General features: G+C 49.7%; 1 protein-coding gene across 1 annotated transcript in view; it reads left to right on the top strand.

Annotated features, from left to right (window-relative positions):
• DDX31 (DEAD-box helicase 31) overlaps window positions 1–23,284 on the top strand; it is a 118,450-nt gene that overhangs the window by 29,548 nt on the left and 65,618 nt on the right. Inside the window, exons 10-14 of the mRNA XM_015407538.1 lie at window positions 108–227; window positions 1,263–1,369; window positions 3,371–3,594; window positions 5,090–5,266; window positions 11,775–11,834. Coding sequence (XP_015263024.1) covers window positions 108–227; window positions 1,263–1,369; window positions 3,371–3,594; window positions 5,090–5,266; window positions 11,775–11,834 — 688 coding nt within the window. The remainder of the gene's footprint in view (window positions 1–107; window positions 228–1,262; window positions 1,370–3,370; window positions 3,595–5,089; window positions 5,267–11,774; window positions 11,835–23,284) is intronic.

Raw genomic sequence — 23,284 nt, 5'->3', positions numbered from 1 at the left:
ACGAAGCAGCCGGGTCGAGACTTCCACCGGCATCTCGCACAACCATCTACCCTTCCGGCCCTTTTTTCCTGAAGTTTCTTTGTGTGTCTCTCTTTGCTTTGGAACAGATTACGCAAAGGCATCAATATACTGATTGCCACTCCCGGCCGCCTGGTGGACCACATCAACTCCACCAAGTGCATTCATTTCCACCAGGTCCGGTGGCTGATTCTGGACGAGGCCGACAGGTAAGGTTTCCTGAAAGATGGGGGGATCCACCCGTGGGGGGGTCAGAGCATCCTCTCTCCTGCCCCCTCTGGCACACCACACATGTTATACAAATAGAATCCCAATAAAAAAAAAGAAGTCAAAGTGAAGAGGAAGGTCATAGTGTTTTAATTGCAGTCAAGACACCTGAAAACAGTTAGGCCAAACAGCCCATCAAAAAATGACTGCTTTCTGAACACCATCAGGAAGTACATGAAATTTTATACTTGAAATGACATAGTCATGAACAATGTTCCCTCTAAGCTGTGGAGTCTTGTGAGCAAAAATTCTACTTTGTGAGCTACCGGCATTAAAGTTGTGAGCGAGCGATTTGGCTACTGCATACATTAGTCCGCTCTGGAGCCATCCTTCTTCCTGAGCTGAGACAAACATGTGTGAGCCGGAGGCTAAAAAACTGAGCTAGCTCACACTAACTCAGCTTAGAGGGAACACTGGACATGAAGATAACATTCAAAAAGCATAATTGGTTACAAAAGACAATGCATCATTTGAGGAATAGTCCACTTATTGGTCAAATGTAAAGAAAGAAAGAAGATACATAATATCTTCAAGTATTTACTTAACCTAACCTGGATAATATTGGCCAGGGATTCTTCATACCCAAACAAAGGTGTTTTCTTCCTGATATGAAGCTAAAATCCTTTTTGACCTAGACACTGTAAAGCTTTACCCTAAACAACTAAAAACCATGAACTTTATACCTATCTTCTATACCAAAAGAAGGTTATTTGTCTGCTAACGTCAGCTAGAAAAATCAATCTAACCTACAAGAGGAAGGCCTGCTATTTAATAGGCCATCATCACATCCTAATAAAATCTTACTTAGGAGAAGAATCCATAAAACCAGAAAAATATGATTAATCAAAAGGGGGGGGAAATCCTTTATATTCCCATTCATAAAACACACTAGTGGCAGAGGCGGTTTCCGTGGAGCCCAAGGTTGGGTGCCAGCTCACCTTGCGCTGTGGCTGTTCACGGACTCTTGCTTTCGGCAGGATCCTGGACCAGGGCTTTGAGAAGGCTGTCGCTGCGATCCTGAATGCTGTAAACGCGGACAACGAGAAGCGGCAGAATGTTCTGCTGTCGGCCACGCTTACAGACGGTAAGCGACGTGCTGGCGGCTGTCCTGTCCAATGCCCCATCTAAGCAATGGAGTCTTGTGAGCAAAAAATCTACTTTGTGAGCTACTGGCATTAACGTTGGGAGCAAGCGATTTGGCTACTGCATCAGATTAGTTTGCTCTGGAGCCTGTCTTCCTGAACTGAGACAAAAACACGCGAGCCAGGGGCTAAAACACTGTGACCCAGCTCACACTAACTCAGCTTAGAGGGAACAGTGGTCCTGCCACAGATGTGACTGCTCAGGACGATCAGAGAGGCAGATTCCACTCGGCTCTGGCCTTTAACGCGACCATCCGTCGTTAGGAGTCTGGTTTCCCTAGCCCGACCCGGAAGGAGTCGGCTATCCCATCTGTCGTCCTGTGGCTGCACGAGAGACGACTAAGGGCACTGTGTCATTGGCCAGAGGTGGAAGGGATGCAGGGGTTGAAGGTTTGTGGCCCTTCCCTCTCAGGGGGCGGGCAGGTAAGTTTGGCTCTAGCCAGGGCTTTTTTGGTAGAAAAAGTCCAGCAGGAACTCATTAGCATAATAGGCCACACCCAGAAGCAGAAACTTATTAGTATATTAGGCCACACCCCTGACTGCACCGCTCATTAGCATATTAGGCCACACCCCTGTGTTACCAGAAGTGTGGTCATCCAGCCACACCCACCTTTGGCTTCTTATTCTGTTTACCTTGTTTGTTGTCAAAACCCAGGGCCTTTTTTTGTAGCAGGAACTCCTTTGCATGTTAGGCCACACACCCTAATTTAGCCAGTCTTAATAAGTTCCTGCTGTTGGGTGTGGCCTATTATGCTAACGAGTTCCTGCTGGGTGTGGCCAACTTGGGAGCCAGCCAGAACTCCGTTCCTGTGCGTTCCTGCCCAAAAATAGCCCTGGCTCTAACTAAGATTTCCGGCCCCGCCGGTAGGCCTCCTGATGGCACCTGGGTTTGGGCCACCGTGTGACACAGACAGGATGGGCCATCGAACTGATCCAACGTGGCTTCCCTTGTGTTCTTATCAGCCAGTGGCCGTCAGCTGCCAGCCGTTCGCTTTTCACCTGCACCGTGAACTCGCTAGCCCTCGTCCCCCGTATCTCCAATGCAGTAGGCCTACGTTGCAGAGCTGTGGTAGAGACGTCTGAGTAATTCTAAGGGGACACCAGGACTTGACGTTTCTGCAAACCTGGGAGTTCTGGAAATTTTAAAGGAGGGGGGTAGCCTCCCAAAAGGGCCAGTGTGGTGCAGTAGTTAAAAGCGGCGAACTCTAATCTGGAGAACCGGGTTCAATTCCCGCACTCCTCCGCCACGCAAAGCCAGCTGGGTGACCTTGGGCCAGTCACAGTTCCCCGCTAACGCTCTCAGCCTCACCCACCTCACAAGCAGTGTTCCCGCTAAGCGGAGTTAGTGTGAGCCGGCTCACGGTTCTTTAGCCTCCGGCTCACATAGTTTAGTCTCCGCTCAGGAAGGAGGGCTCCAGAGCAAACTCATTTGTGCAGCAGCCAAGTCGCTCGCTCGCCACTTTCATGCCAGTCGCTCACCGAGTAGAATTTTTGCTCCCAAGACTCCGCAGCTTAGAGGGAACAGTGCTCACAAGGTGCCTGTTGTGGGGAGAGGAAGGGAAGGTGACTGTAAGCCCCTTTGAGACTCCTTGGCTCATCAAGGTCCCCTAGGAGAAGAGAACTTCAGGCGGGATGGGTTTTACTACAGCAACTCAAAATGGTGCCCAACAGGAAGTAAGCAGCTGAGTTTAAGGAGGGATTCTCAGGCCAGTAAGGGGAGTATGAGGGGGGGCTGCTAAGTTTAGGGGAAAGGAGGGGTACAATTGGGGGGTCGGAGGGAAGGGCTGAGCATGTGGGAACGGTCTTCAAGAAGGAGTTCTACTTTTTGTAAATATCTGAAAAAAAGAGAGTGACGTGGCACAACTTTGGTTTTTGTTCGTCTCGCAAAGGGGGGGGTGGCGTTCTGCACGCCGCGTGCAAGTGAAGTTTTGTGTTTGTGACAGGCGTCGCGAGATTGGCCGATATCAGCTTGCGCGATCCAGTCTGCATCTCTGTCGCGGAAGACGTGGGGGGCAAAGCGTGCCCTACGGGGGTTGTCGGAGCTCTTCCTGCCAGCATGGAATGTGATGGTTTTGCCGTGCCGGAGAAACTGCAGCAACACGTCGCGGTGGTTCCGAGCAAGCTGCGGCTGGTGACCCTGGCCGCGTTCCTCCTGGGGAAGTGCAAGGTGAGGCTCTTCAGTAGGCAGCTGGCAGGCGGCTCTTCCTCTCTCCCAGGTGTTTTTGGGCACGAGGCAAAGGGCGGGTTCCATAAATAAATGTCTGCATTGGGAGGGTGCTCAAGTGTGGTGGCTCAAGTGGTTAAGACGCTGAACTGCAGGCTGTGGAAGGTCGGTAGTTCAGCAGCTCGAGACCCGAGTGTGCCGCATGACGGAGTGAGCTCCCGTCTCTAGTTTCAGCTCCTGCCAACCTAGCAGTTCGAAAGCAAGAAATTGCTAGTAGATAAATAGGGACCACTTCGGTGGGAAGGTAACAGCGTTCCGTGCACCTCGGTGTTTAGTCATGCCGGCCACATGACCACGGAAACGTCTTCGGACAGCGCTGGCTCTTCGGCTTTGAAACGGAGATGAGCACCGCAACCCTAGAGTCGGATTCGACTGGCTTTCGAGCAAGGGAACCTTTACCTTTATTGGGAGGGAGGGTGACTGTACCCCAGTCCTTGGAGCCTACCTACAGGAACCCCTCTCCCAGTATGACCCCCCACACACACACACCTCCTAAGATTACCATCACAGGGCCTTTGACAGATGCCCGGCCCGCAAATCGCCTGCTAGTCAACCGCCAGGGCAAGGGCATTTTAAGTTCGTGCCCGGCAGGATCTTTCAGCATTCCGTAGGGCGCGTAAGGCCGCTTTATTATTTTAATTGGTTTAGTTGTTTGTTGTTTTATTTGTTGGGGGGTTGTATTTATTGTATTCTAAATGTTGTAAGCTGTCCTGAGTCCCCTGCAGGGAGAGTGTGCAGGGTATAAAATAAATAAACCCTCTTCAGACGATCATTTAACCTGGTTGGAATGAAGCCCCTTAAATATCACAAATCGGTTAAGTCATAGGAGAATTTGAACGGGCATCTTGGGCCAGGCAAGCAAGTAAGCAAGACTAGAATCGAAAGGTTAGCTTTGACTGTCCCATCAGCTTTCGTAGGCAAGCACTTAAGCGGACACTGCTTAAGAACACAAGAGCAGGCATGTTGGATCAGGCAGTGGCCCACCCAGTCCAACACCCTGTGTCACACAGTGGCCAAAAGACAGGTGCCATCAGGAGGTCCACCTGTGTGGCCAGAATTCCAGAAGCCCTCCTACTGTTGCCCCCCAAGCACCAAGAATACAGAGCATCACTGCCCCAGACAGAGTGTTTCATCCATACCTTGTGGCTAATAGCCGCTGACAGACCTTTGCTCCACATGTTTATCCAATCCCTTCTTGAAGCTGTCTGTGCTTGTAGCCGCCGCCACTTCCTGCAGCAGTGAATTCCTCGTGTTAACTACTCTTTGGGTGAAGAAGGGGACTTCCTGCCCTCCCCTTTTAAAAAAGACTGGAAATGGAGATTCTCAAGTTAAATAATGTGCCACACGCTATCCTCTCTGGAGTTTTGTTTCTTTCTTGTGTGCATTACCCGCATAGCCTTGATCTTGTATGTATGTGTGCGTCTTTTTATCCCCACAGTTTGAAAAATGCAACAAGATGATCGTCTTTTTCTCCAGCTGCGAGCAGGTGGAGTTTCATCACACGCTTTTCCAGAAGGCCCTGGCCGAGGGACCGGAGACGGGGGGCTTGGCGCCTCCTCTCTTTCCCCCTTCGCCTTTGAAGTTCCAGCGTCTGCACGATGACATGAAGCAAGAGGTGAGCCGGAGGAGGGGGGGGGGTTGATAAAAAGTGAATTGGCTGAGAAAATTGAAATGGAAAAGAAACACCTTTCCTTTCCTCCTCCTGCTTTTGAGAAATGTTTCCAAAGATCCTGTTTGATGCTGCAAGCTCCCCCCCCCCCAACACACACACAGCTTGTTCTGAACCAAACGGGCACCTGGTCTTACCCCCAACAGCTCAGGATTCTCGAGCTTAGAGTTGATGCCACTCTGGCAGTGAGGGAGTCCACTGCGGGACTGCCTGGAATCCAGACTGTGACTCAACACACACACACGCACCTGTGCATGAGCATTACCCCATTTTCTAGCAGGTCAGTGAAGAAGAGAAGAAGAAGAGATTGGATTTATACCCCGCCCTTCACTACCCAAGGGCGTCTCAGAGTGGCTGACACACTCCTTCCCTTCCCCTCCCCACAACAGACACCCTGTGAGGTAGGTGGGGCTGGGACAGCTCTGTCAAGGACTGCTCTTTTTCAAGGACAGCTCTTATCAGAACTACAGCTTGCCCAAGGTCATCCAGCCAGGTGCAAGTGGAGGAGTGGGGAATCAAACCCGGTTCTCCCAGATTAGAGTCCACGCCAGTGTTCCCTCTAAGCTGAGTTAGTGTGAGCCAGCTCACAGTTTTTTAGCCTCCGGCTCACACATTTATGTCTTGGTTCAGCGAGGAGGGCTCCAGAGCAAACTAATTTATGCAATAGCCAAATCGCTCGCTCACAACTTGAAGGCCTTTAGCTCACAAAGTAGAATTCTTGCTCACAAGACCCCGCAGCTTAGAGGGAACATTGGTCCACGCACTTAACCACGACACCAAACTGGCATCTTCCCATAAGGCCAATTTACTTCTGACATTGCCATGTCAGTGCATGAAGGAGGAAGGCTACAGTCGCTCCCGTGCTGGTAGCAGAATGTGAGAACCCCCAGAGGCATGACATCCAAATCGCGAGATGTCAGGCTGCACCTGGAGTATTGTATTGTATTGTATTTATTAATTATTTTAACTTTTACCCCACCCTCCCCGCCGAGGCAGGCTCAAGGCAGCTTACATAAAACCCAGGAAAAACAATATACAACTCGGTATAAAATACAGCACTTCTGGAGGCTTCATTCCAAAAGGGATGTGGACAGAATGGAGCGGGTGCAGAGGAGAGCGACCAGGATGATCGGGGGCCTGGAGACCAAGCCCTATAAGGAAAGGCTGAGGGACTTGGGAATGTTCAGTCTGGAGAAGAGGAGATTGAGGGGGGACATGATTGCTCTCTTTAAGTACTGGAAGGGCTGTCCCTTAGAGGAGGGCAGGGAGCTGTGACTCTTGACAGCAGAGGACTCGCAATCATGGGTTTAAATTAAGGGCGGGAAGGGACCAGCTGGATCTTAGGAGACACTTTTTGTGCAACAATGGAATCAGCTACCTAGGGAGGTGGTGAGCCGGACAAACACTTGTCAGGGATGCTCTAGGCTGAGCAGGGGGCTGGACTAGATTTATTTATTTATTTTATTTCATTTATACCCCGCCCTCCCCGCACGCGGGCTCAGGGCGGCTTACACAGGCACAAAAGTGCGGTAAAAATACAAGAAGTTAAAACAATTAAGGCACAAGTGCAGTAAAAGTCAACGGTTAAAACAGTTTACAGGCCTTTGTAATCTGGGCTAACGGGATCCACGATACCATTAAATACTCAATTAATTATGACTGTGATGTGGTAACATTCCTAGATACGGTGGTTTATAGGACTCGGGAGAACACTTTGGCAGTCCACAGTTATAAAAAAAACCCCATCTGATAGAAAAACGTACTTGCGCTTTAGATCCTTCCATCCTTCGCATTCAAAAAACAACTTACCTCTGAGCCAGTTTTTAAGGTTAAAAAGGAATTCCCCTTCTGAATGTGGTGTTTACAAAGACAGTGCAGAGATGAGCAGGCAATTTAAACAAAGAGGTGCTTGCTGGGTGCAAGCTTGCACTTCTTCAGACACGTTGAAAGGTCCTTACAGTAGTCTAACCTCGAGGTGACCGTCGCATGGATCACTGTGGCCAGATCGCCGCGCCTAAGGAAGGGCACCAACTGCTGCACCAGCCTTAGATGATAAAAGGCTGCTTTGGCAGTGACCGGCACCTGGGCCTCCATCGTTAAGGTGGGGTCCAGGAGCACTCCCAAACTCCTAACCTCCGGCGCTGGCACCAAAGGTGCCCCGTCGAAGGCCGGGAGCGGGAGCCCCAATCCCATACCACCCAGGCACAGGACCTCCGTCTTCGCCGGGTTCAGCTTCAGCCGGCTCAGCTTGAGCCACCCAGCCACGGCCTGTAAAGCCCGGTGAAGATCTTCTGGATCAGAGTCCGACTGGCCGCCCAACATCAGATAGAGCTGGGTGTCATCGGCATATTGATGTATGGCACCTTCCAACTCTGTGATTCTGTTATTCTATGAGATCGACTGCATGTTCTACAGAAGAAGAGGGTGGACTTTGGAGTGGCATGTGCCACTCCTGATTGCAGTGGAGGGGGAGTGGTGTTTTCCAAAACAGTTTCCTTGCATGGAGAAAACTAGCCCTGCTGTCTCCGTGATGCCCTGTGCTTGAGGAACTTGCTCTGTGGGAGAGCACTGGAAAAGTATGAAAGGCAGCCTGCAGGCTGGAGCCGGTAAAGTCTGTGCTTCTGCTGCCTCTGTCTGTCAAACGATTCTGCGTAATGGGCAGATCACCTTGGCAAATCCGCATATGGGTAAAAGGGACCAACAATTCAAGACTGGTGGCATGTTGGAGATTTTTGTATTCCCTCTAAAGCAAAGGCTTTCCTAGGCCAGGACCGAATTTCGTCAGCTGCAAACTGTGTCCGCAAACCTGCTCTGCATTCATTAATTCGGAATGCAAATGCGGGTTAACGGAGCGTGCTCAGAAAGCAGCCTCCAAAGTCTTCATTAAAGGAGCGTATTCTGTTGCAGATGTATTAAATATAACGTGTTGGTACCACCTTTATTAGTAATTATTTTCATTGCACCGTCAAGGCACATGATGCTTTGCGGAGCGGTCTATGGCCCAAGGGGCATCCAGTCTAAATTTCAATAGAGAAAGGGGGGGAGACGGGGGTAAAAGGGGGAAATATGTGCAAGTTGTTTCTTCTGTGCCCTCCTCTCAGGGTCCGTGAACTGTTGCTCTCCCTGATCCTTTCTACTGGAGAGGCCACAAAATGCCCATTTTTATGCTGGGAAAATGCAAATAGCCAACTTGGGAAGTCGCTGTCATGAACTGTGAGACGGCATATCAGCTGATTAGCTGATTGGCACCAGTGGTTGACTGACAGTGCGATCCTAAACAGAGCTACACCCTTCTGAGCCATTGACTTCAGTGGCCTTAGACGTAACTTTGCTTAAGTGTGCACTAGAAGTAATAGACCATACACAAGATCCGTAGGGTCTCTGGCTGGCTTTGAAGATTACAGCATCGGAGCACTGTGAGTCAGGTACCGGTGTGGACTGCAGTGGTCTGTATTTCTACTTGACTGCAGCTTGGGTGAGAACGTTACTATCTATTTATTGGTTATGTCATTTATACCCCTATCCTAAACAGAGCTACACCCTTCTGAGCCGTTGACTTCAGTGGACTTCAGTTATGTCATTTATACCCCCACCTTTCTCGCCAGTGGACACCAAAAGCAGCTTTCGTCATTTTCTTCTCCTCCATTTTATCCTCACAACAACCCTATGAGGAAGGTTAGGCTGAGAGACTGTGACTGGCCCAAGGTCACCCAGCAAGCTTCCATGTCACAAGTGGGGATTTGAACTTGGGTCTCCTTACTCTGACGCTTTAACCCAGGCATCCCCAACTTTTTAAATCCTGTGGGCACATTTGAGATTCTGACATGGCATGGTGGCCGCAGCCACAAAATGGCTGCCGCAGACGCCAGACCCAGCCACAAAATGGATGCCGAAGTGAAGATCCTTGTGCTGTGGTGGCAGCTGCTGCCAAAACAGCTTTTTTAAAAAAAACTGCATAGCCAATCAGAAGTATTGCTGGGCAGAAGTCCAACTGGCTCCGCCCACTTCCAGCATAGTGTAATGGTTAAGAGCAGCGGATTCTAATCTGGAGAACCGGGTTTGATTCCCTACTCCTCCACATGAAGCCAGCTGGTTGACCTTGGGTCAGTCACAGTTCTCTCAGAGCTGTTCTCTCGAGAGCAGTCCTCGAGAGAGCTCTCTCAGCCCCACCTACCTTACAGGGTGTCTGTTGTGTGGAGGGGAAGGGAAAGGAGATTGCAAGCTGCTCTGAGACTCCTGAGTGTGGGGCAGGGTATAAATCCAATCTCCTCCTCCTCTTCTTCTCTGACCCATCCATCACATTGGAATGAACTGAAAGGGGTTGGTCACTCTAGGAAGGGAAAGGAAGACGGGATTGGACGGGTGGCTCAGTAACTCTTCCACAGCACTGTCCTTAACCTTTATAAGGCCTGGCTGTGTTTCCTTGTGGCACCACAGACAGCAAACAAAACAGCCCTTTTCACCACAGCGAGAGGTGAAGGAGCGGCTGTTCGTTCCCGGCTGTTGCCGCCCCGCCGAGCCCTGGAACATGTGCCTTGCGTGCCCTTGTATCCTGGCCTCTCTTCCACCCGCAAGAGGCGAAGCAGGGTGGGCCTGGCCCGACTCAAACCTGACCAGCTGTTAAGGCAACTGAAACACCACTCCGAAGGCGGCACCAGGGGAAGGGCTCTGCCTTTTAGTACCCAGTGTGTAATTAGCACTCGATGTCTTCAAATTAAGAGCATTAATGGAGCTAAATTGTGGCTCCCATATGGTACTGCTGGGCACGGCGGCTGTCGCTGGTGAGCTGCTCTCTCTCTTCTCCCGGTTCTGGCTGGGAGAGGATTGGGTGGCTTCCCTTCCTGCGGCATCATCCTGGCCCATCCAGACGGTGGGAAGATCAGCTCCGCCGTGATGCTGGGGCATCCAAGGACTGGCCACCAGCGTTATCGTGTTCTAGCTGTTACGGTTTAGAAATGGCTGTGCTTTACTAAGGAGTGCAGGTGAAAACAAGCGGCTGCCCCAAAGATTTACCCTCCTCTGTCTTTTCGATGGCGTCAATCGTTTTTAAAATCTGAATATCATATTAGCAGCACCTAAATACAGGAAGCCCTTATCTGGATGGCCCAGTCTGGCCCGATTGCATCAGATCTCGGAAATTCAGCAGGGCCGGCCCTGGTTAGCACTTGAAGAAGAAGAAGAAGAGATTGGATTTATACCCTGCCCTTCACTACCCACAGGAGAGCGGCTTACAATCTCCTTTCCCTCCCCCTCCCCACAACAGATACCCTGTGAGGTAGGTGGAGCTGAGAGAGCTCTTTCAAGCAGTGCTCTTGAGAGAACAGCTCTGAGAGAACTTGTGACTGACCCAAGGTCACACCAGCAGCTGCACGTGGAGGAGCGGGGAATCAAACCCGGCTCTCCCAGATTAGAATTTGCGCTCTTAACCACTACACCAAACTGGTTGGATGAGAGACCGCCAAAGATGACTGGGGTAGCTATGCAGGAGCAGGCGACGGCAAATAACCTCTGAACGTCTCTTGCTTTGATGGGTCACTGTGAGTCGGCCGTGACGTGATGGCACTTTGCATTTCATCGACGGGAACTTGGGGGAAAGGGGGGGGGATCTTGAAGAACATGCAGTTCAGTCAGCCATAGCTACTGGGTCCAGAGAGGTAGCCCAGGTAAAGGTGTTGCAGCAAAAAAATGGCGACAGGTTCTGTGGCATTTTTTAAAGGCTAGCTTACTGTGGCAGGCACTTTTAAGGGATGGAGCCCGTTTGCTGATAAGCTACCAGTTACTGTTAGAAGAGTCGCTGCAGTTTTATGTCTTCTCTTTTATCCCCTATTGCAAATCCAAAAAATCCACAATAAATAACATTAAAAAAAATTACCCTTTCCCCACAACCAAATTTTACTTAATATGCTTTTATTTATATGGAGTCCTTGGGGTACATGGCACTTCATGAAATAGAGTAAGTAAAAGATAGGTCTGTGTCCCAAGGAACTTCCAAATAATTAAGCCCGGAGCTCTCTTTTTTTTTTTTTTACATTGTCTTTATTAATTATTTGAATAAAATTAACAAAAAAAAACAGCTAAGAGAAAAGAAAAAAGGAAGAAGAGGGAAAAAGAAAAAAGAAAGAAAGAAAAAATGTAGAGAGGGGGGGGGGAAGAAGAATAGAACAAAATACCGGTTACCAACATGATGCACCACATCTAGTTGCAGATAGGTTCCAATTTTTCACAAAATATTTACCTTCCATTTTTCTTATCTTATTTGTCATAACATAACATTTAGATACAAGCTCTTAACCCACTCCTTTTCAGCTTAGTTCTCTTTCTTAGCTTCTGCCTGCTGACAGAACCCAGAGATTCCATGTGCACAACACAAATCCTTCCAAATCCTTTGCATTTTTTATCTATGGATTAATTTTATTTGTGTGACCCCTGTCTCTCTCTCCCCCGCCCCCCTTAGGAGAGGACAATGATCTTCCAGGACTTCCTGCAATCAAAGGCTGGGGTTTTGCTCTGCACGGTAAGTGTCCAAATGTCATTGAGGCCGATCTGTGCTGGTGTTTGGTAGGGAGACACAGAGAACCAATTGGGAACAAGAGTTGTCCAGATTTTTAAAACCTGTGGCTGCAGTGAAAGGCAGCTAGTCCTCATGGTCGCATTGAGAAAATCCGGCGCCAAGCCCAGCAGCCTGCGTGGCTATAAAAGAGCTCTCCATGTCGTCTGCTGCCATTTGCTCTTCAAGGCTCCTTCAAGGGCAGGTAGGCAGCCAGCATCCCTTTGCTGATGCTTCTCGGCTTCCTCGGCTTGCCTTTTTGGTTTCTGACCTCCCGGCGCTTCAGGCTGCTGCCTCAGTACACAATTTGCTCTCTAATTGTACCAGCTGTTAGCCTGGGAAAGAGGCACGTCTTGGTGATGGCTGCCCACTGCAAACGTGTAAATTACAATGATGGGGAGTTATTAGGGCTGAGAAGCTCCGGCGGCCTCTGGTGACTGTTGGGCTGCCGTTACGTGGTTCTCCTCGTGTGGTGGGTTTCTTTTTATTGGAAAACGGCAAGTCTGGTTTTGTGGGTGGGTGTATAACTAAGCATCGCCTTTCCGAGTCAGACTATAAGTCCACGTGACCCAGCATGCCTTTCACTAGATGTCTCTGGGAAGCTCCCAAAAGCAGCAGCCTTCTGCTTTTGATTGTCCGAAGGGTCGCTATTCAGAGGTACACTGCCTCTGAACGTGGAGGTTCCCTTGAGCTGTCGTAACTAATAGCCGTTGACATACCTATTCTTCCTGAACAACCAAGTTTACTTCTGGGTATAAGTTTTTGTGTGCATACACAGGACAGGCTCCTAAGTAAGCTCAAAAATAACGGGATAAAATGACCTTTCGTGGATCAAAAACTGGCTAATTAATAGGAAACAGAGAGTGTGTATAAATGTGAAATTTTCTCAGTGGAGGGTGGTAAGCAGTGGGGTACCGCAGGGATCAGTGCTCGGTCCGATGCTTTTTAACTTGTTTATTAATTATTTGGAGTTGGGAATAAGCAGTGAAGTGGCTAAATTTGCAGATGATATGAAGTTGTTCAGGGTGGTGAAAACCAGAGAGGATTGTGAGGCACTCCAAAGGGATCTGTCGAGGATGGGCGAGTGGGCGTCAACATGGCAAATGGGGTTCAATGTGGCCAAGTGCAAAGTGGTCCACATTGGGGCCAAAAATCCTAACTATAAATACACATTGATGGGGTCCAAACTGGTGGAGACTGACCAAGAGAGAGATCTTGGACTCATAGTAGATAACTCACTGAAAATGTCGAGACAGTGTGCGACTGCAATAAAAAAGGCCAACACTATGCTGGGGATTATTAGGAAGGGAATTGAGAACAAATCAGCCAGTATCATACTGCCCTTGTATAAATCGATGGTCCGACCTCATTTGGAATACTGTGTGCAATTCTGGTCACCGCACCTCAAAAAGGATGATATAGCATTGGAAAAAGTGAAGAAAAGGGCAACTAGAATGATTAAAGGGTTGGAACACTTTCCCTATGAAGAAAGGTTAAGGCGCTTGGGGCTCTTTAGCTTGGAGAAACGATGACTGAGGGGTGACATGATCAAGGTTTACTAGATTATGCATGGGATAGAGCAGGTAAAGAAAGAAGTACTTTTCTCCCTTTCTCACAATACAAGAACTCGTGGGCACTCCATGAAATTGCTGAGCGGTCGGGTTAAAACAGATAAAAGGAAGTACTTCTTCACCCAAAGAGTGATTAACATATGGAATTCACTGCCACAGGAGATGGTGGCGGCTACAAGCATGGATGGCTTCAAGAGGGAATTAGATAAACATGGGGGGTCAATAGTGTCAGGACTTCTGGTGTCCTGGCCCCACTGCTGGACCTCCTGATGGCACCTGGTCTTTTTGGCCGTTGTGTGACAGAGTGTTGGACTGGATGGGCCATTGGCCTGATCCAACATTGGCTTCTCTTACGTTCTTATGTACCCAGAAGTAGAAGACGATGAAGAGATTAGGTTTATACCCCACCCTTCACTTGGAGTCTCAAAGGAGCTTAAAATCTCCTTCCCTTCCTCTCCCCACAACAGTCACCCTGTGAGGCAGGTGGGGCCGAGAGAGCTCTGAGAGAACTTGTGACTGACCCAAGGTCACCCAGCTGGCTGCATGTGGAGGAGTGGGGAATCAAACCCGGTTCTCCAGATCACAGTCCACTGCTCTTAACCACGACACCTCCCAGCGCTTCAGACTGCTGCCTCCGTACACAATTTGCTCTCTAATTGTACCAGCTGCTGGCCTGGGAAAGAGGCGTGTCTTGGTGACGGCTGCCTACTGCAGACTTGTAAGTTACAACGATCGGGAGTTACTAGGGCCGAGAAGCTTGGTTGGTCTTCAACTTGGTCGGTCTTCGAGGTGCCACTGGACTCAAACTTTGTCCTGTTGCTCCAGAACAATGTGGCTTCCCACCTGAATCTGTTCTTCATGCGTTTGTCTAACCCTTTTTAAAAATAGTCGATTGCCATTGCCACGCCTCGTGATAGAGGATTCCTAAATTAATCTGTGTGGTTTTGTAAAGGGTCACTTCTTTTTATCTGGCCTGAACCTACCGCCAATCCATGCTGTTGGGAGTCCAAAGCAAGAAGCCTACCATTTTCCCACACTGTTGTTGGCTGGACCTAGTGGGCACATTCAGGCCGCCTTCTGACAGGCAAACTGGCCGTTGAACAGACGGGGAAAGCCCCTGGAGGGTCGCTGACTTGGAGAGCTGCTGGAAGCCAGTGGCCAGCAGCAGCGACGACAGGTATAGGTTTGCCTTGGCCGTCGCCGCCTCGTGTGCCCCTGTCAGCTGGGTCCAAGCTGAGGAACTTGGGCAGCCACTCAGACCCGCCTGGTGGTGGCCCGTTAGAACAGGGGTCCCCCAACCTTTTCGAGTCAGTTTGGTGCAGTGCACTAGAACGTGGACTCTGATCTGAGAGAACCGGATTTGATTCCCCACTCCCCCACATGCAGCTGCTGGTGTGACCTTGGGCCAGTCACAAGTTCTCTCAGAGCTCTTCTCTCAGGAGCAGTTCTCAGTCAGCGCTCTCTCAGCCCCACCTTCCTCACAGGGTGTGGGGAGGGGAAGGGAGAGGAGTTTGTAAGCCGCTCTGAGACTCCTTTGGGAAGTGAAGGGCAGGGTATAAATCCAATCTCCTCCTCCTCCTCTTTTGAGCCAATGGCATTTTGAGAGAGTGCCACCCCAAAATGGCTGCGGCGGGAGGCAGAGCCAAATACTAAAATGGCTGCTGTGGGGAGAGGAGCAGAATGCTGTCCTTTCTCTCCCACTTGCAGCCATGGGAGACCCCGTCATTTGGATGAGGGAGGCCCATAACAAGCCCTACCTTACAGTGGCTCTGAAAAGCTTGGCAGGCACCAGGGGAAATGTTTGCACCACATTGGGGAGTACTAAAATGGCTGCTGTGGGGAGAGGAGCTGAATGCTGTCCCTTCTCTCCCACTTGCACCCCTGCATTAGAAGGCAACGAGTGATTCTCCATAACCCCTGCCGCCCAGTTTTCTCCTGAGCCGATTTCTTACTTCCCCGTCGACCCCTGCCTTCAGAAGTGATTGCTTCACCTCACCTCATGTTGTGGCTTTTCGGCTGAATCTTCACGGTGTTGTCAATGTATCCTGGGAAACCAGAGAAGGTTAAACTTCCTTCAGATATTTTAACATTTCAGGGGCCTCCTCTAGCAGAGGGCCTGACCTTGTTTCCCCCGCTCGCGTTTCCAGAAGATGGTGGAAAACAGCCAGTTACTGGCCAGAAATTCAGGTTTTTGTGATGCCCGCAGCGTTGGAGGCAAGCTGGGCCAGCCCTGCCATGAAACAGGGTGGCAGGTGCGAGAGATTTAGGAAAGCGCATTATCCGTTTACTGTTTTCGACCTCCGCAGAGTGGTGGATTGGGGTTATTTTTGTCTTGGGCCTTATTCTGAGAAAGTACGTGACCCGCTCTTCAGGCCGCCTCAAGAGTGTACGTCTGACATTTCTGTCATCACAAAGATGCCTTTGGCCTCTTTCTGACTGGCACCATGTCTGTTTTTGAGCTGCTAAATAAACATCAGCTCTCAAAAACTAAGGGATTAGTAATAGCTCTGTATATGTGTGTGTGTGTGTGTGCGAGTGTGTGTGTGTCTGCGAATGCCTTTCTCCTTCAACAAAGTTTTTGCTTGGTTTTCCTCGAAGAGGTACCCTTTTGGAAGCACGTTCCGCCAGGGGAAGATCATTTTGGAGATGTGTTTGCTTGTTAACTCCGTCACACTAACTCGTCTTGCCAGTTTTCTGGCGGGTGCGGCCAAACGCTTTCGCCCTCTGACAGCTTTCTGCGTTTCCCCCCTGCCTCCTCTGATTACGCAGTCCAATCTGTCACCCGGCCGATGGGGGTCTCTTCCCCGCTGATGGCTTTCCACACTCGGCTGTAATGACTCTTGGCAGGCTGGGAAGGCGCGAGAGCTCCTACCTCCGCTTGGCCCTCTCCGCCTTTCTCTCCCCCCCTGTTTAGCTAAAGCACTTTGTGCGCTTCTTTTGGTAAATAAATGAGTCATTTTAATCCAACTGACAGCCTGGCACCTGAACGAGCTGCCTTCCATCTGTACTTCCAGGCCTCATGTCGGCTGCCAGTTGTCAAGACCGAGGCTTTCAAGGCCTTGCCGCCGAGTGCCTTTCAAAAACAACTTCATCGAATTTCGTTCTCCCTAAATTGGGACGATGATGGACCGTGAGCGCCATGGTCGGGTGTGAGGGCGGTTGTCCCCGAAACCAGAGTTGGAGAGCTTGTTCTCCAACTTGGGGTCCCTGAAGTTGGTAGCTGGTGCTCGAGCCAAAATAAAAACTGAAGCCTGAAATGCAGCAGGCAGAAAGCCCTGCTCTGTTCGCCAGGCCAGGGCTCTGACTATTTATACCGGGCCTGGCCAATCCAGATGGTTCATACTGCCTTCCAATCACAGAGGCTGATGTTGAACACTGCTGTCCCCTTCTTACTCCTGAAGGGGGCTCTAAGGCCTCAGGAGGACATTCTCAGTAGCTCAGCAAGCTAGGCCTCAGCTCCTTGGCAAGCCCAGGCTCTTTAATGCTGAAGCCTTGCCCAAAGTTTTGCAGCAGTGGTTGCCCTTGGTGTCTTGGTACAGCAGGCCTCATTGATTTGGCTTCCTTTGCTTGGAAGAATATGTGAGGGCAAGCAGTGAGGCAACTGGGTACCTCATTCCCAAACACCATTCTCAGCGGCTAGCCTGTAAAATTAGAGGTGTGTTTAATGGATTGTCCGCTGGAAGCCAAACGCCCAATATCTGGGGGCTGGTTGTGGTTATGAGGGGAATATTAGAGAAAGGAACTTGTAGGGTTGCCAGGCATGGCTTGGCAACCAATGGGAGACTGGAGGGGCCAGTTGTCACTGATGACATGGCATTGCATCACGCATCTCTAGGAATCACCTAGGAAGCTCTGTGGTAAAACAATAGAGTTTCTGGCAATTCCTAGAAAGCACTGACATAACTTCCAGGGGAAATCATGTCATGCCAACAAGCCATTTTTTTATTTTATTTTTCTCCAACAGGAGCCAGGGCTGGGGGAACATGATGGGATCTTCATGGCCTGAGTCTGGGGCCTAGCATACAGGTACTACTTTGGGCTTTGTGTGAAGGGCTCTTCAGGCTCAGGAGTGAACAGCAATAAGCAGCATTAGCCCCTGTGATTGGAAGGCAGCATGAAGCCTCAGAATTGGCTGGGCTTGATTGTATATATACTAGGAACTTGGCCTTTGACTGTCATTTCCTGTGCAGCAGAGCTAAACCTTCTGCCCAGGAAGTTTCTGCATCCAGTTCAAGGCTTCACTCTGGCTCCAGCCTCCATTTTACATTGGGCTTGTGTGGGGGGAAAAAAGAACACCAGGAATTTCCCATTTACCTGAAATCCTGGCTTAACACCTGGGTTTTTTGGTTTGGTTTTGTCTTGGGCCATGATCTTCCGATAAATGAAATTATACTATTGATGTATGATATTTACCCCTGGAACTCAAGGTTTAATAATGTCCTGTGAGGATTTGTACAGATCCTTGCAGATATGTAGCTGCAGCAGCAGACATGGGGTGACAACGTGTGGGGCGCGTGCGTGTGATTGCGATTGCGTTGGGGGTGCTGTGGAGTGTGAGGAGGCAGCTGGCTGTAATTGCGCCAGAAGAGCGAGAAGCCGTGGCGGTGAAGTGCTCTAACTAGTGATGATACATTTGCATATTCATTACTGCTTTGCGTGGTGTTGTGCATTGATCTGCTTAAACTAATAACCTCTTTTGGCAGTGTCTCTGCTTCATCAAGTGGACTGGGAACAGGCGGCGACTCCCGCCTATCACTGCTGGGTGTACTAAATCCCCCATTCTTACTTGCCGGCTCTTTAAAACTGAATCCAATATCTTGGCATAATAGCATCTAATAAGCTCAAGCGATGGGTCAAATCCAATTTAAATCCCCCTCTCTCTTTTTTTTTTTGGCACCACGAAAGGAAAGCAGAAGTGGAGCAAAGATCGGTTAAATTGGACTAGATTGGTTATTAGAGTCAGCATGCAAAAAAAATAAAATATGAAATTTCTTCTCAAGGCTATTGTTAATCACATGTGGTATAGCCATTCCCCCCCCCCCATGCGTAGGTTGAAAGGAGACACTTTCAAACTGAGGTGTGCTAGAGTTGCAGAATCTCAGGTTCCGAAGCCACGGATTCCAAATTCTGTCATTAGGATAAAACAGGAAAGACTTGAATAAATGTATGTGCTTGCTGCACTGAGGGATTTGGCTGGGCAGCGCTGGAAACAGGAAGCTGGGCTCCGTGAAACTTTGGTCTGATGCAGCAGGACTGCTCTTATGTGCTTCCATCAGCTGCAGAAAAACACGTTGGGGATTGGAGGGGAAATTCAAGATAGCTGTAAGTAACTGACATAGAACGTGCAAATGATTTAATTCATATGTCTTGCAAAATCTGCAAAGCTACACCACTTCTTTTAACAGGGCAGTTGGAGTGGATTGCTCGAGTTCTGGATTTTATAGACCGGTTTGCAGATTGGTTTGTCTTTCAAAGATGTCTCGGCTGTCTTTCCACCAAAGTGGGTATTCCAGTTAGGGTAGCAAAAACCCATTTGGAAACAAATACCCGCCTCCCAGTCATGAAATTAAAAGACGCCTGCTCCTTGGGAGGAAAGCGATGGCGAACCTAAACAGCATGATAAAAAGTAGAGACATCACCCTGCCAACAAAAGTCCGCATGGTCAAAGCAATGGTATTCCCAGTAGTCATGTATGGCTGCGAGAGTTGGACTATAAGGAAGGCCGAGCGCCGAAGAATAGATTCTTTTGAACTATGGTGCTGGAGAAGACTCTTGAGAGTCCCTTGGACTGCAAGAAGAACAAATCAGTCAATCCTAAAAGAAATCAACCCTGACTGTTCCCTGGAAGGCCAGATAATGAAACTGAAGCTCAAATACTTTGGCCACCCAATGAGAAGGGAGCACTCCCTGGAGAAGACCCTGATGCTGGGAAAGGCTGAAGGTCAAAGAAGACGGGGACGGCAAAGGATGAGATGGTTAGACAGTGTCATCGATGCAACGAACATGAAACTGAGCCAACTTCAGAGGACGGCGGAAGACAGGAGGGCCTGGCGGGAGCTGGTCCCTGGGGTCGCGAAGAGTCGGACTCGACTGTGCGACTGAACAACAACAAACCCGCCTCCCACCAGGGTCCCTGGACACGCTTTCAAAAAGGACACCACACAGTCTCAGATCAGGGCTCAGTGACTGGGTCATAATGACAAACCACAATTTGTTCGTAATTCCAGTTCATAATGACAACACACAGTTTCAAACCACAGTTTCGGATTCTGGTCCAGTGTTTGCTCTCAGACTCTGGTTTGATGATTCATAAGCAATGACGAACCATGGTTTATTCAAAATATGGATGACAAACTAAGCTTTGTCATTTTTTCTTAACCTTGCATGTATGGGCATTCAGAGCTCTCTTGAGAAGGAGTTCTATAGTTGGGCCACAACCGTAGAAAAGGTTCTCTCTTTAGTTGCCCCTTTCCTAGTGTTTGGAGGGAGGGGCACCCCACAGTCAGTAAAAGAAATGGTCCGCTGGCACTCAGAACCACATCCAGTGCTTATTCTGAGCCTGCAGAAGGAGCTGGTGGAATCTTCAGGCAGTAGAGTGGACTGTACCATCCTTGCTGTGCGTGGCAGCATTAGAAATGTGATCCGTTTGCAGGAATGGGGAAGTGGTATCGTCCAAAGACAGGGACGTGTCCTCAGACCAGCCAGTACAAGAAAAAGCTCTAAAGAAAAAACAGGAGCATGTATTGCACATGAGAGATTGAACAGACTTTGTATAGATTCTGATATTATTCTGTACAAAGCATTTATCTGTGTGTGTTTCTGGCACACACACACAGAGAATAATGCATTTTCGGTCCACTTTCAATGCACTTTAGCGATTGTTTGCCAGTTGATTTTGCCGTTTCACACAATAAAATCCAGGTGGATCAAGTGGACTGAAAGTACATTATTCAGCGTGTCTGAAAACACCCTTTATGTTGACCTGTTGCTTCCAATACGTATTCCTGTTTTTTTTCCTTTGGTCCTTGTTCTTGATCAGTCCATCCTTTAATGCCCCTGTCCCCCAAACGTAGGGTTGCCAACTCTGGGTTGGGAAAAACCTGGAGACTTCGGAGGTGAAGCCTGGAGAGAGAGGGGTTTGGGGAGGGACAGGACCTCGGTGGGGTATCATGCCATAGAGTCCACCCTCCAAATGTTTGCTCCAGGGGAGACCAAGTCCCATGAGGAAAGGCTGAGGGAGCTGGGTCTGTTTAGCCTGGAGAGGAGATGACTGAGAGGTGATATGGTCACCATCTTCAAGATCTTGAAGGGCTGTCATCTGGAGGATGCTGCGGAGTTGTTTTCTGTTGCCATGGAAGGTTGGGCCAGAACCAACAGGTTGAAATTAAATCAACAGAGTTCTCGGCTAAACATTAGGAAGAACTTCCTGACAGTGAGAGCGGTTCCTCAGTGGAACAGGCTTCCTCGGGAGGTGGTGGACTCTCCTTCCTTGGGTGTTTTCAGACAGAGGCTAGATGGCCATCTGACAGCCATGCTGATCCTGTGAACTTAGGCAGGTCATGAGAGGGAGGAGGGCAGGAAGGGTTGCATCAGTGCTTAGTTCTCGTGGCCCTTTCTTACATGCCCAGGGAAATGCCGATCGCCACTTTGGGGTCAAGCAATTTTTGTCCAGGCCAGTTTGGCTGGAGATCCTGGAGGTTTTTTTGTCATCTTCTGGGCATGGAGCAGGGGTCACTGGGGGTGTGGGGGGGGAGGTATTTGTGAATTTCCTGCATTGTGTAGGGGGTTGGACTAGATGACCCTGGAGGTCCCTTCCGACTCTATGATTCTGTGAACTGATCTCTGTTATCTGGAAACCAGTCCTAATTCTGGAAGGTCTCCAGGCACTGCCTGGAGGTTAGCAACCCAACGCAAACTAATGTGGCAGCACATGTAGAGCAGGCTTCAGATTATGTAGGAGAGAATCACCAACACACACACACACACACACCCCTAGACAATCAAAGGGGACTTGAATGGTTTACAGCAAAAAGCATCCTTCCATAAGTCGTCATCCTTTTTCGAAGGGCCGTGATACAGACAACTGGACCCAACAGGAATGTAGCTGTGCAGGGTGGCCGCACTTTGTACTGGCATTGCTCTTCTGCCCTTTAACAGTCAAGACCGCTGAGCTACCCAGAGGCACACTTGCTGTTTCAGTCAGTGTGGTGATAGCAGTGAGGAATTCGAGGACTGCGCTTATTTTACAACATACAGAATATAAGATGCGGGTTGGGCAGCATTTAATTGATATGTGAGTGGAATCTCTCTGGTCTGACCCCAGATTGGGGAGGGGGGAGGAGAGGAATCGTAGGATCAGGTAGACAAACACAGTGCAGGTGCCGTTCAAAATGTTACGTTCTGTGTTTTTATTTGGTTTGGTGTAGTGGTTTGGTGTAGTGGTTAAGTGTGCGGAATCTAATCTGGGAGAACCGGGTTTGATTCCCCACTCCTCCACTTGCACCTGCTGATGTGACCTTGGGTCAGTCACAAGCTCTGGCACAGCTGTCCTTGGAAAAGAGCAGTTTGTGTCAGAGCTCTCTCAGCCCCACCCACCTCACAGGGTGTCTGTTGTGGGGAGGGGGAGGGAAAGGAGTTTGTAAGCCGCTCTGAGACACCTTTGGGTAGTGAAGGGCGGGGTATAAATCCAATCTCTTCTTCTTTTGCAAAATGCATGCCCCACCATTCTTCCCTCGTAAGGGCCACCGAGGTGACTGACAAAACCTATATAATGAGATCGCATCTTAGAAACCGTTCAAACCAACTAGAACACAGTGAGTGATTAAAATGTGGAATTCCTTGCCAAAGGATGTAGAGATGGCCACAGGGATATACAGCTTTAAAGGGGGGTTAGAGAGACTCATGGAGGATAGGTCTATCAGTGGCGACTAGCCATGGTGATTGAGGGGAACTTCCACATTCAGAGGCACTAAACCTCTGAATCCCAGAGCCAGGAGGCAACATCAGGGGAAGGCCTCGGCCTCTATGCCTTCTTGTCAGCCCTCCGGAGGAACTGGTTGGCCGCCATGTGAGACAGGATGCTGGACTAGATGGACCCCTGGCCTGATCCAGCAGGGCCCTTCTTATGTTCTTAACACATCTTTAAAGCTAAAATACATACAGAAACATACACATATGTTTATGTAGTGTAGCGGGGGGGTGGGGGGGCTTGCCGGAGTCCCGAACCACCTCCTGCCATCGCTGTGTTGGCATAGGATGTGAAGAGTGTGGCGATTTATTGATGGTTTGTTTCAGAAATTTCCGTGCTGCCCCTCCAGAGAGCCTTCTGGAGGCGGCTTCCGAAATAAAACATAGCAAAGGGATGTGGTAGATCAGGGGTCCCCAACCTTTTTGAACCTGCAGGCAGCTTTGGAATTCGGACACAGGGTACCGGGTGCTGCTAAAAAAAGCAGCAAAGCCCACCTCCACAGCCGTCGGCGTCACCCTTCTCCTCCCCCTGGAAACGATTCTGGGGGAGACCCTTGCCCTTTTGGGCGCAGCAGCGATGGAAGACCTTCGACTCGGCCGCTTGGCGAGCCACCCCAGCGGCCTGCCGAACACCCTGCAATTCCACCAGCAACCTCCACCCAGCCCAGTGGCTGGCAGGAGGGGCTTGTGGCGTGACTCGAGGAGGTGAGAAGGCACCGGAGATCCCAGTGGCTCCTTTGTTGGGAGGCACGGGCCCGAGGGCTGAGTCCGTCCTGTTAGGAAGAAGAGCCAGGCCGCCCGACCCCCAGACCAGGTTGCTGGCCCCACCCAATGTTCCCTCTAAGCTGTGGAGTCTTGTGAGCAAAAATTCTACTTTGT

Source organism: Gekko japonicus, unplaced genomic scaffold (assembly GCF_001447785.1).
Source record: "Gekko japonicus isolate JY-2015 unplaced genomic scaffold, Gekko_japonicus_V1.1 scaffold955, whole genome shotgun sequence".
In the NCBI taxonomy this organism is placed as follows: Eukaryota; Metazoa; Chordata; class Lepidosauria; order Squamata; family Gekkonidae; genus Gekko; species Gekko japonicus.
This window is presented reverse-complemented; position numbering and strand designations above follow the sequence as displayed.